This window comes from Bombina bombina, chromosome 7, assembly GCF_027579735.1.
Source record: "Bombina bombina isolate aBomBom1 chromosome 7, aBomBom1.pri, whole genome shotgun sequence".
Taxonomy (NCBI): Eukaryota; Metazoa; Chordata; class Amphibia; order Anura; family Bombinatoridae; genus Bombina; species Bombina bombina.
Window position 1 is genome coordinate 136,747,633 of NC_069505.1, and position 14,299 is coordinate 136,761,931.

The 14,299-nt window shown below is 40.8% G+C and overlaps 1 protein-coding gene across 1 annotated transcript in view; it reads right to left on the reverse strand.

The window, feature by feature from the left end:
- Positions 1-3,198: 3,198 nt before the first annotated feature.
- MYBPC3 (myosin binding protein C3) overlaps positions 3,199-14,299 on the reverse strand; it is a 202,124-nt gene continuing 191,023 nt past the window's right edge. Inside the window, 2 exon segments of the mRNA XM_053720336.1 lie at positions 3,199-3,509; positions 6,690-6,722. Of these exon segments, the coding sequence (XP_053576311.1) occupies positions 6,712-6,722 (11 nt within the window). The 3' untranslated portion in view covers positions 3,199-3,509; positions 6,690-6,711.

A 14,299-nucleotide genomic window follows, 5' to 3' on the forward strand; every position in this document is an offset into this window, starting at 1 on the left:
CAAGAGAACAAAGCAACATTGGTGATATAAGTAAATTGGAAAATTGTTTAAAATTGCATGCCCTATCTGAATATTGAAAGTTTGTTTTGGACTAGACTGTCCCTTTAAGGGACTTTTTTTCCAATTTACTTCCATTATCAAATTGTGCACAATATTTTTATGTGAAAACTTTCTGAGGTACCAGCTCCTACTGAGCATGTGCAACAGTTCCATCTATACATGAACATCTGTGATTGGCTGATGCCTGTCACATGACACAGTGGGCTGGCTTATTGAAGGGAATTCAGAAAAATATCTGCTGCTTATTTAAAATTCAGAGTAAGTGCTACTGCAATTCTACTGTATTTAATGGATTCTGCATTCTGGTTTTAGGTGCTAGTCATTTTTGGATTGGATATAAAATGACTGAAATCTGGCAGTTTTGTCGGCACCATTAGTTACTTCAACTGCTGGAGTCATTTGGTTGAGTATTTTTTGAGCTATGTGTTAAAAATCAAGTCTAACCTATAGTAAATTGTGCTGTCTGAGTATTTTGGATACAACTGAGCAGTAATTGCGGGGGTGTAAGGCTTTAATGTTGCCATCATTTGCACATGCTTAGTAGAAATAGAAGACAAGAAAATAAATCAAGACGTGACCAGTGGTGTTTTCCCATAGCTTCTCTTAACCAAGCTAGCCACAACTTAGGTCTGTAATGTATTTAATGAGTGCAAGTGTTCCTTCCTCAGGACTGTTATGTGACTTTAACAGGAAGCCCACACAAGATGCACAGCTGACACCAGGACTTCTAATGAGCAGCAAATGTATTACATGTCACGTAAACCTCCTGTAACCTTGTATACACATTGTTATTGACCAGTATCACTTTTAGCACCGAAGCAGTCCTGGCGCATTGGTGCAGATAACACCCACCCCTAAATCATTCAGCATGCCAGCCTTAAAGGCACCCACATCTCAAAGTAGACATCCCAACACTTCCCAGAGAGGATCAAGGAAGCTGGGGGCCAAGTTAGGGCACCATCACTATCACTGCACAAAGTGCACACATCTCACCCTCACACACTGTCACTGCACAGTGCACACACAACACTCTTACTGTCACTGCACACATCTCATCCTCACTGTCACTGCTATAGTGCCACCTCAGCCATGTTTTTCTGGACACTTATGAGTTACACATGCTGCAGGGTGTGCAGGGATTAACATGTATTGTGCTTCTAGACAGCACTATTCATGTTCCTCCCTGCACACCCTGCAGCATGTGTAACTCAGAAGTGTCCTGGAAAACATGGCTGAGGTGGCAACCCTAGCAGTGACAGTGAGGGTGAGATGTGTGCAGTGACAGTGAAGGTGCTGTGTGCGCACAAAGTGCAGGGACTGTCAATGCATACACAGGACTGTCACTGCACACAGAACACACACAGCACCCTCACTGTCAATGCACACAGTGCACACACAGCACTGTCATTGCACACAGAACAAACACAGTAGCCCCACTGTCACTGCACACACAGCACCCTCACTGTCACTGCAAAAAATGCACACACAGACCTGTTACTTTCACTGCACAAACAGCACCATCACTGCATGTAGTGCACACACAACACCCTCACTGCAAACACAGCACCCTTACTGTCACTGCCCACAGTGAGCACACAGAACCATTACTGTCACTGCACACACAGCTATTTCACATCACTGCATACAACGCCCTCACAGTTACTGCACACACTGCATCCACAGCACCCTCACAGCCATTGCACAAAGTGTCGTCTATATAGTACTGTCACTGCACACAGCATCCTCACGACCACTGTGCACACAGCACCTCACCATTCACTGCACAAAGTACCCTCACTGTCACTGCACACACAGCCCCTTCACTGTCACTGCACACAGTTAGCCCATAGCCTCCTCACTTTCCAAAATGCACACATGGCACCATCACTATAACTGCACAATGTGCACACACATCACCATCACTGCACACACACAACACCCTCACTGCATACACAGCACCCTCACCATCACTGCACTGTGCTGCACACACTGTGCACAGAGCATATTTGCTGTCACAGTGAGCACACAACAACATTACTGTCACTGCACACAGTGCACACATAGCTATCTCACCATCACTGCACACATAGCGCCCTCACTGTCAATGCACACAGTGCGCACACAGCACCTTCACTGTCACTGCACAAAATGCACACACAGCCCCATGACTTTCACTGCACATGCAACACTATCATGATCCCTGCATGCAGTGCACACACAACACCCTCACTGTCTACACAGCACCCCACTATCACTGCACACAGCGTGCACACGGCACCATTACTGTCACTGCACACAGTGCACACACAGCTATCTCACTGTCACTGCACAAAGTGCGTACACAGCACCCCAAACTGTCTCTGCACACAGTGCGCACACAGCAAGCTCACTGTCACTGCACAAAATTCACACACGGCCCCGTGACTTTCACTGCACGCGGGGCTCCATCACATTCCCTGCATGCAGTGAACATACAGCACCTGACTGTCACTGCACACGGCGTGCACACAGCATCCTCACTGTCACTGCACACAATGAGCACCCAGCACCATTACTGTCACTGCACACAGTACACACACAGCTATCTCATTGTCACTGCACACACAGCACCCTCGCTGTCACTGCACAAAGTGCGTACACAGCACCCCCACTGTCACTGCACACAGTACCCTCACTGCCCAAAATGCGCACACAGCCCCGTGACTGCATGCAGTGCACACACAACCCCCTCTCTGTCACTGCACATAGTGAGCACACAGCACCCTCACTGTCACTGCACACAGTGCGCACACAGCACCCTCACTGTCACTGCACAGTGCGCACACAGCACCCTCACTATCACTGCACACACAGCATCCTCACTGTCACTGCACACAGTGCACACACAGCACCCTAACTGTCACTGCACACACAGCATCCTCACTGTCAATGCACACCGTGCACACTCAGCACCCTCTCTTGTATTTAACAATGAGTGGACTAGATAGATAAACAGACAGATAGATGCATAGATATTTTTAAATAAAATAGTGCATTTTTTGTATTTTTATTTTTTCTTACACTTTGTGTGTACCAATTTAGTAACACGTCTCACTGGACTCCTCACATTTTGCGTTAATAAATCAAGACAGGCAACAATTTGACCCTATGACTTTTTATTTCACATTCAAAAATCATCATTGCACTTTAACATGATATTTCAGGGCAGCACTATGCTGCCAGTCACTGAGAAAAGTACTGAATAGTATTTATCCCTGAAAATAATGCTACAAATTGTGACTGGTGATGTGGTTGGTGAGTGAATACAGCACAAAACAAAGAAACAATGTAGTCAGCAATATTTTGTTAAAATGTGATACTGATGTTTTGTTTTCTCATCTAATGATCCATAATTGTTATTGATTGTACATTATGAAGTTCTGTCCCTTCTATCCAATTCCGGTTGTCACCTGTGGGAAAAAGGTTGAATATATTAAGTACATGTAGAAATATCAGGCACTATATTAAAGGGACACTCAAGTCAAATAGAGCACACAATTTTAAACAACTTTCCATTTCATTTCCATTATCTAAATGTGCACAATATTTTTATATTCACACTTTTTGAGGCACCAGCACCTACTGAGCATGTGCAAGATTCACAGGATATACGTGGCTATACATATATATACATTTTGTGATTGGCTGATGGCTGTCACATGATGCAGTGGGAAGGAAAATAAAACTAACTTTAAAATGTGTTAGAAAGAAATCTACTACTCTTTTTAAATTAAGTGCTTTTGTGTTGTCTTTTTTTATTATGCATCTACTGATTATGCTGTTCTAATGTGTTTAGTGGCCCCAGTTATGGCAAAAATAACTAAGAAGTTTCTCCAGTTCCGATTTTTTTATACACAGCAGATTTACTAAAGATTATAAGATGAGATGTCTTTAGTGAATCATCTGTGTAATATCGCAGAGCAACTGGTGAAGCTGCAGAGAACTCTTTGCTCAAACTTCTAGATTCACTGAGACTGGAATGGCCTCTTTAGTCTCTCTAGCAGCCCGCTCACTAAGTATAGGGCGATGAGTGAGATAAAGAAAGTGGGCAAATCTAGGTGATTGACAGAGGCCCTTCTGTTATTAGTGAATCTAGGGCATTAACTTTACTGACACATCCTGAGATTGACTGAGGCCCTTCTGTGATTAGTGAATCTAGGGCATTAACTTTACTGACACATCCTGAGATTGACTGAGGCCCTTCTGTGATTAGTGAATCTAGGGCATTAACTTTACTGACACATCCTGAGATTGACTGAGGCCCTTCTGTGATTAGTGAATCTAGGGCATTAACTTTACTGACACATCCTGAGATTGACTGAGGCCCTTCTGTTATTAGTGAATCTAGGGCATTAACTTTACTGACACATCCTGAGATTGACAGAGGCCCTTCTGTTTTTAGTGAATCTAGGGCATTAACTTTACTGACACATCCTGAGATTGACTGAGGCCCTTCTGTTATTAGTGAATCTAGGGCATTAACTTTACTGACACATCCTGAGATTGACAGAGGCCCTTCTGTTTTTAGTGAATCTAGGGCATTAACTTTACTGACACATCCTGAGATTGACTGAGGCCCTTCTGTTATTAGTGAATCTAGGGCATTAACTTTACTGACACATCCTTTGATTGACTGTTTTTTTTTCGTAATTAATTAATCTAGGGCATAAACTCAGTTGACACAAACCACGATTGACAGAGGCACTATTTCAACTTATGCATCCTGTGATTGACAGAGGTCTTTCTTTTCCCTAGTGAACCTAGGGAATTACCTCAGGTAATACAGCCTGTGACTGGCAGAGGCCCTTCCGTTCTTAGTGAATCTGAGGCCTTACCTCAGGTAATACAGTCTGATTGGCAGAGGCTTTTCGGTTATTAGTGAATCTGGCGCCTTACCTCAGGTAATACAGTCTGTGATCGGCAGAGGCCTTTCCGTTATTTGTGAATCTGGGGCCTTACCTCAGGTAATACAGTCTATGATCGGCAGAGGCCTTTCCATTATTAGTAAATCTGGGGCCTTACCTCAGGTAATACAGTCTGTGATCGGCAGAGGCCTTTCCGTTATTCGTGAATCTGGGGCTTTACCTCAGGGAATACAGTCTGGGATCGGCAGAGACCTTTCCGTTATTAGTGAATCTTGGGTATTAACTCAGGGAGTACAGCCTTTGATTGACAGAGGCCTTTTCGTTATTAGTGAATCTAGGGCCTTACCTCAGGTAATACAGCCTGTGATTGGCAGAGGCCTTTCCGTTATTAGTGAAACTTGGCCATTAACTCAGCTGATGCAATCTGATTGTCTATGATTAAGGCACACAGTCAAAACGTGTATGACTGCTGCAGCCATGGGTCTATATGATGCCAATAAAAGCTAAGCTTTAGCACTTTTCTCCTGCCCCACTGTTCTTTGTTTTTGGAATACATGGGCAGGGGCTGTGAGAATTTGCTTTCGTGTGCTGGTACTTAGATCGGAGCCTTCACTAAATCAGTCCAGCCCTGGTTACTTGTGACTACCTCCCTCAGGGAATCCCACCTGCAGAAGGAGGACAGTAGGCTCTGAAGGGCAAAGTGCCTAATTCACAAGGTCTATACCGACGCAAGTCTAGTGCCTGTCTTTATGCTGTCCTATTCACCGGACTTGTGTAAGCAGTCTGAGTCCTTGCGGCAAACAGGCAAAGACGGACATTTACTTGCAGAGGAAAAACACAAGGTGATATATTCACAATCTGCATATTGTTTTTTTTTTTTAAACTTTTGTAAGTGCATTTTTATGTATTGCGTTATTTTAAGTGTTGAGTAAAACTTTTACCCTTAGAGTGGCTATTTGCACTCGTGTCTTTTTTCATTTCATTTTTACAGCCTTTCTTTGGGAGGCAGTTCACAGATACCCTCCGTATACACAGAGCAGCAGCCTTAATTCATTTACAAGCAACATTCTGGAGGAAATGGTGCCCTTATATCGTGGGACCTAATAGCCAGATACTACTGTTTATACTCCATTACAGGACTCTTTATATTGCAAGGTCGGCGGTGTATCGGGAAATAAGACTTTGATATTTATCAAGTGGGACTCATATTGAGGTCACCGACCTGTTTTTGCTTTTATTGGAAATCAAATGTGGATTGAATTTGATAGTTCACATGGTAAATAATATGTGTAATTATTTTGTGTATTTATCTTGACATATTATCACCTGTATAGGGAAGCGCAACAGTTCACCTTGATTTATTACTGACTCCTAGGTAACTCCACAGAAGCGAGCACAATGCTATCTATATGGCACATGTGATCTAGCACTGTAGGCATATGAGCCTACCTAGGTATAGCTTTCAGCAAAGAGAATAAAGCAAATTTGATAAAAGTTTAATTGTTTTAAATACTCATAGTGTTAAATATAAATGTTTTCAAGAGGGTACCCAACTAGCAATATTTATATAGCCCCATTTCTTTATCCAAGTTTATTTTGCTTTCTCTTCCCATTTATAACACACACAACACTGATTTATTTTTTTGTAGTGCCATAGTATGTGTTTCTGGGTATGTGCATCATTGAGGGACACAAATTCATCTCAAACAAAGCTAAAACACTTACCTGCCATTATCCAACATGATCTTTACTGGGGCACTACAAGGAAAAAAGAAATAAGGTCAGTAAAAGCAAACTTTAGTATTACATATACTGTATATTGTTTGCAAACTTTAGTATTACATATATATTGTTTGCAAACTTAATCTGCAGTTTTTACTCTTCTGTTACAAGATTATCATCATCTTTATTATAATAAGATAATAATAAAATCAAATCATTTTAACCTTCCTTTAGGTTGTCAAAACTCTGGCATATAGTTGTACTTCAGTTTTGACTCATGCAGTCAAGGGTGTGATTAAAAAAAAAAATTAGAATCCCAAAAAGCAAAACTCTTACTCTTGAAAAGTATTTTAGTGACACATAGGGCTAGATTTAGAGTGGTGCGGTAACTGCTTTTACAGTTTTAAAGTAAACGCATTAGATTGAGCGCAATTTAATTTAACGCACGTTGGGTTAGCTCTACTTGAGTACTCTGATTAACTGTTTAAAATACATTTAAAAATACAGTTACACTTAGGGTTGCCACCCGTCCCTTAAAATACGGAATTGTCCCGTATTTGAGAAGAAAATAGCACGTCCCATTTTGAATCAATATGGGACGGGGTTTGTCCCGTATTTTCTCTATATGTGTAAATAGAAGAAGAAAATGCTGTTTGACTTCAATACTTGTTTTCCGTGTTTAATTATCCATGATGACAAGTAATAGTCCTAACAAAAAAATGGCTGTTATTGGGTCTAGCGGGGAAATCCTACACCGAAATCACCTACACCCAAACTTCCAAAACAAAGTGCGAGCGAGCCCGCACACAGGTGGCTTCCTCCACATGATCTTACCAGTGACGTATGGCACTGCCCTCTCACGTCATATCAGCTTTTCCATTCTTTAGCCGAGCATGCGCAGGGCGGGGGAGTGCGCCAATCACCGACTTAGTTTTTCTTAGTGTTGCTGCTGGTAACAGGAAGAGAGATAGCAACAGCCATCGCTATGGCGGAAAACGCTGGCCTCAAGAACCACTGTATCAAGAGCTTCAAGAACAAGGGGCGAGATGTGGAGGTAAGTGCGGAGGCCGAGTAAGAGGTCAGTTTATTTAGATCAGGTTCCCACTGTCAGCCAAGGGTCCGAGGCCACGGTAAGGTTAATCACCGAGTGTGAGCTTGCCAGCTATACATTAAGGGTATTAGTGATAATGAAAAGTTTTAAACCCCTTGGATTTAGATTAAATAATTAATATTATTTGGTAGTTTTCTCAACATTTATTGTTTTCCATTCACGGACGTTACTTAATAAACCCACCGACCGACCGACCGACCATATACTCATCTTGTAAATAGCTAGCAGAAGCACTTTGTTGTAGGACATTTCAGTTATTTTAAGGCCTACGTTTCATTTATATACAATAATATAGGGTTTAATGATGTGCAATTAAATGCTAGTAAAGTATGTATGAATGTGTTGCAAGTTTACATCTGTATTTACTCATGTCCTACAAGCTGAGGAATATCCTGGCACTTTATAAAAAGGGATAACATACTTGGTATGCATGCTTTTATTTCCTGTGCTTAATAGAGGAAAATGGGACTAGAAACTTTTTCCCCCCTGAATGGTAATCTGTTAAGATACATTATATGTGTATATGCTAGAGTGCAAAAACACAAGGCATGTATTGCATATAGGCATGTGTATATTATGTGTGTGTGTGTATATATATATATATATATATATATATAATATTAGCATAAAATGTTTAACTCAGTCTTTCCTATCAAATATGTTTGTATTCACATTTACACATATGAAAGAGAAACACATATATGCACGTGTGTTTACACTACCCACCTAATATTTATCAGTTCCCACTACTCATTGTTTTTACCTTGTACCCCTGTAAAATTTAAAGTGACAACAAATTCTTTTAGATCTTAATACAGAACATTTATGTATATCAAACCGTTTTGCAATATACTCTCATTATTTATTTTGTGCCCTTTTCATATGTATGTAATGGGGGATGTCCTTTTTGCAGCCACAAACAAGGATCAAGGCTTAACTGAATCTAGATCTGGGAATTTTAAAATATTCACTGATATAAATAAAATCCCTGGCAGTGAGAAGGTTAATTATATTGCATGGCATTAACAATGTGACAACTGCACATTCCTCTTGCTGCATGCATCATATGGCAAAAGGCAAGTTCTCAATGTATACTTTAAGGGGTTCTCATTGGGTAAGCTTGGCACTTCATTGGGCCTGTGGTCATTGTGGCCCCCGCTGCGGCAGGCTTCCCTTATTTTTCTGTATTGAAGGTGGCAACCCTCGTTACACTAATAAAAACAAGAGGGAGATGAAGGTACGAAACTGGTTACTTGTACACTTAGAGGAGAAGACGCTGTCGTCCTTCAGTGTAGAGTAGACTCCACACAGGGATTCAAAAAGTGCAAGTGAATGCCACAGGTGCGATTGTCTGCTTGTAATCAGAGCAAATACAAAGAAACTCCTTCCAGGTAAAGGATTAGATTAGTAAGGTATATTCCATAGTCACAGAGGATAAACACTATGCACAAGCCTTACTATAATAACAAGATATTTATTGGATATGCATTAAAAGTAGGAGAAAACTCACAAGCTACAGACAAGGAGATACGTCATCTGACGCGTTTCACGCCTCACTGGCGCTTTCTCAGAGGCGTGAAACGTGTCAGATGATGTATCTCCTGGTCTGTAGCTTGTGTTTTTGTGAGTTTTTACAAATAGGGTTTACTAGTGATTCCCCCCTATATGGGTATATAAAATAACAATAAATAGGAATTTAATACTGAACATTTTTTTGCAATTTTCCTTATAACTATTTCTACAAAACTAGTGAAGCTAAAGAAAAATACAGCCAAATACATTAATTATCTTGTCCTTATTTTTGGAACACCCCATATGTATATGTTTCAAGTAATTTATAGCAAAAATAGGCCAAATGCTGCAAAGATGGAATTATTGGTTTAATGCTAAAATTTGCTATGCATGGAAGGATAAGAATGGGCGAATGTGCTTAAAGTATAATTTGTTTGGTAAACAGTTCTCTCAAATTTGATGGGTGCCTTTTCCCAACTGTGAGTTTTAGTTCTTTCCACAGATGTTTGATGGAATTCTGATCTGGACACATAGAATGCCACTTTGGAACAGTCCAATGTTTTCTCATCCATGCTTGGGTGTTTCTTGAGTTATGTTTCGGGTCATTATCCTGCTGGAGGACCCATGACCTGCAACTGAGACACAGCTTTCTGACACTGGACAGTAAATCAACATAATTGTTTCTCTGAATCTACAACAGCTTGATAGTCTTTTGATTTAATTGTGTCCTGGACAGATTCTAGGCACCCAGTGCCAGAGGCAGCAAAGCAACCCCAGAACATCGCTAAGCCTCCTCCATGTTTCCTATTAGGGATGGTGTTCCTTTCTTTGAAAGCTTCTTTTTCCTTCTGTAAACAGGGAATTATTATGATTTGCCAAAAAAGCTCTACTTTTTTTTTTGTCCAAAGGACATTCTCCCAGAAGGACTGTGGCATTTTGACAAACCACAGTCTGGCTTTTTTGTGTTTCTCTCTTAGAAGTAGAGTCTTCCTAGGTCTTCTACCATGAAGCCCATTTTAATTCCTACAGTAATGGATGGTGCAACTTGAAACTGTTGCTTTAACGTCGGCTTGGATCTGTTTTGAAGTTGTCCTTGGTTCTTCCTCCACCATTCGAACAATCTTTCTCACTATTCTTAAGTCAATTTTCCTGTTGTGGTCACATTCAGGGATGTTGGCTACTGTCCCATGTGCCTTAAACTTCTTAATAATATTGGAAACTGTGCTCACAGGAACATCAAGCTCTTTAGAGATGGTCTTGTAGTATTTACATTGACCATGTTCAAGTGTGATGCACACAGCCGAGTGAGTACTCTTCTTCATTTATACTGGCTGAATGAGTGCTTATGAGATTGAAAACACCTGTGATACTATTTAAAATGATGCTGAAAGCAAAGCTGGAAGCTTTGGTATACAACAGATTAATTTGATCATTTTAGGAAACTGCACTTAGGCTGTATGAAGTCATACACATATGAATGTGCTGTGTATTTGAGGTCTTAAGACAGGGGTTCCACTGTATCTCTTTAGGTGATATGAACTTGTGGCCGGACTGTTATCCGACAGACATTTGTCGAACTGACATTTGTGTGACAGATAATATTCCAACAGACCAATGGCCGTCGGATAACAATCCGGCCTTGAGATAGATGGATAGATAGATAAGGATTAGATACAGATCAAAAGATAGACAGATAGACAGACGGATATATAGATAGTTAAAAACATGTCATGGGTGGTGGGACCGTTGATTAGGTTCCCAGAGGCGGTTGTGGCACCCGAGGCTCTGATTAAAACAGAGCACTCTAGACCGTATCTGCCCTCAGCCGACGTTTGAACACAGTCTCTCAGACATATGTCAGACAGGCAAATGTGCTTCGGCATTCTGTCAGTCTGCATTTTGTCCAAGCACCATACCAACTAAGTCCTTGAAACTCTTTGTGTTTTTTTTATTGGTGCAATGTCAGTTAGAGGGTATTTTTAAGCTTTTCTAGCTAGTCAAGATAACTGAAACAAAAGTCATCTTGATATCAGCACCCTAAGAGGCCGAAATATCAAGCCGTCAACTATGCTGCATTCAACGGCACCAATACGCTCGCCTAACATCGCAGCCATCTATATACTATCTGTATATAGATAGTTAAAAACATGTCATGGGTGGTGGGACCGTTGGTTAGGTTCCCAGAGGCGGTTGTGGCACCCGAGGCTCTGATTAAAACAGAGCACTCTAGAGCGTATCTGCCCTCAGCCGACGTTTGAACACAGTCTCTCGGACATATGTCTGACAGGCAAATGTGCTTCGGCATTCTGTCCGTCTGCATTTTGTCCAAGCACCATACCAACTAAGTCCTTGAAACTCTGTGTGGTTTTTTTATTGGTGCAATGTCAGTTAGAGAGTATTTTTAAGCTTTTCTAGGTAGTCAAGATAACTGAAACAAAAGTCATCTTGATATCAGCACCCTAAGAGGCCGAAATATCAAGCAGTCAACTATGCTGCATTCGACGGCACCAATACGCTCTCCTTATTTATAAAAAAAGCTGTCAAAAAGCCGCGCACCAAGTACGGGGCGATGAACAGCGGACTGTTGTTAACTAACAGTCATCGATCTCGCTGCTATTCAGCTTTGTCCCAACTTTATTTATACCCTGTCACTAAATACCGCCACTATACTAAAATGTTTAACCCCTATCCCGCCACTCCCTGACCCCACCGCAACTAAATAAAGTTATTTACCCCTATCCCTCCGCTCCCGGAGCCCACCGCAACTCTAATAAAGTTATTAACCCCTATCCCCCCGCTCCCGGGCCCCTCTGCAACTAAATAAATGTATTAACCCCTACACGCCAGCCCCCCACCTCGCCATAAACTAAATTAAGCTATTAACCCCTAAACCTAACAACCCGCTAACTTTACATTAAATATTAACTCATCCCTATCTTATAATACATTTAACCTTACCTTTAGAATTAAAATAAACTATATTAAACTATTAATTAACCTAACCTATTATACTAAAATTACATTAAACTAACAATTAAATTAACTATATTACATATTTAAAAACCTAACCCTACTCAAGTTATTTAAATCTACAATTAAAAATTACTAAGTTACAAAAAAATAACAACTAAGTTACTCAAAATAAAAAACACAAAGATACAAAATAAAAAATAAATGATCAAATATTTAAACTAATAACAACTAATCTAATAGCCCTATCAAAATAAAAAAGCCTCCCCAAAATAAAAAAAAAACCCTAGCCTACAATAAACTACCAATGGGGAGCTTAGGTTTTTTATTTGGGGAGTTTGGTTGTGTGGGTGGTGGGTTTTACAGTTGGGGGAGTTGTTTGTATTTTATTTTACAGGTAAAAGAGCTGATTTCTTTGGGGCAATGCCCGCAAAAGGTCCTTTTAAGGGCCATTGGTAGTTTATTGTAGGCTAGGTTTTTTTTTATTTTGGGGGGGCTTTTTTATTTTGATAGGGCTATTAGATTAGGTGTAATTACTTTAAATATTTGATCATTTTTTATTTTGAGTAACTTAGTTGTTATTTTTTTGTAACTTAGTAATTCTTTATAGTAGATTTAAATAACTTGAGTAGGGTTAGGTTTTTAGAAATGTAATATAGTTAATTTAATTGTTAGTTTAATGTAATTTTAGTATAATAGTTAGGGTAGGTTAATTAATAGTTTAATATAGTTTAATGTTATTGTAGGATAATAGTTAGGGTAGGTTAATTAGTAGTTTAATTTAGTTTATTTTAATTCTAAAGGTAAGTTTAAATGTATTATAAGATAGGGATGAGTTAATATTTAATGTAAAGAGGGTTGTTAGGTTTAGTGGTTAATAGCTTAATTTAGTTTATGGTGATGTGGGGGGCTGGCGGTTTAGGGGTTAATAGGTTTAGTAAGTGGTAGTGATGTGGGAGGCCAGGGGTTATAGGGAGTAATACATGTATTTAGTTGCAGAGGGGTCCGGAAGCGGAGGGATAGGGGTTAATAACTTTGAGATGCGGTGGGCTCCGGGAGCGGCGGGATAGGGGTTAATACATTCATTTAGTTGCGGTGGGCTCCGGGAGCGGCGGGATAGGGGTTAATACATTCATTTAGTTGCGGTGGGCTCCGGGAGCGGCGGGATAGGGGTTAATACATTCATTTAGTTGCGGTGGGCTCCGGGATTGGGGTTAATATATTTATTTAGTTGCTGCAATGTCTGGGAGCGGTGGGATAGGGGTAAATATATTTATTTAGTTGCGGCGATGTCGGGGAGCGGTGGGATAGGGGTTAATATATTTTAGTTGCGGCGGTGTCGGGGAGTGGCGGGATAGGGGTTAATATATTTATTTAGTTGCAGTGGGGTCCGGGAGCAGTGGGATAGGGGTTAACATTTTGTAGGTGGCGGCGATGTCGGGGCGGCAGATTAGCAGTGTTTAGATTCGGGGCTTATGTTAGGGTGTTAGGTGTAAACTTTACTGGTTTTCTAGCATAGAAATCAATGGGATATCTGGCAGCATCGAACATAAGCTTTCGCTGCTCTCAGACTCCCATTGATTCCTATGGCATCCATGGCCTCCAGGGTGGAGGATTGAAAACCAGGTACGCTGGGCTGGAATAGTGGTCGAGCGTACCTGTTAGAAATTTGATAAATGGCAAAAGTTGTCAGATAGTGCCGAATTTGTATTCGGAGCATCTGTAATGACGTAAGCATTGCTCTGGGTCGGATTGAGACCGGCGGATCGTATGTTACGTCCCAAATTTCAACTTTGCCGGTCTGTAGGCTTTGATAAATAGGTCGAATCAGGCTCGTCACAATTACGCTGCGGAATTCCAGCGTATTTGCGGTTGACGGCTTGATAAATATCCCTCTAAGTGTGGATTAGGTTAAAGGGATGTAAACTAGCAGTAATAGAATGCTATCATTTTCTTGCTTGCCTTGTTTAAAGGGTTAAACACTAGCTAATGTCAGCTCTGGGATGGCAATGCACTACTG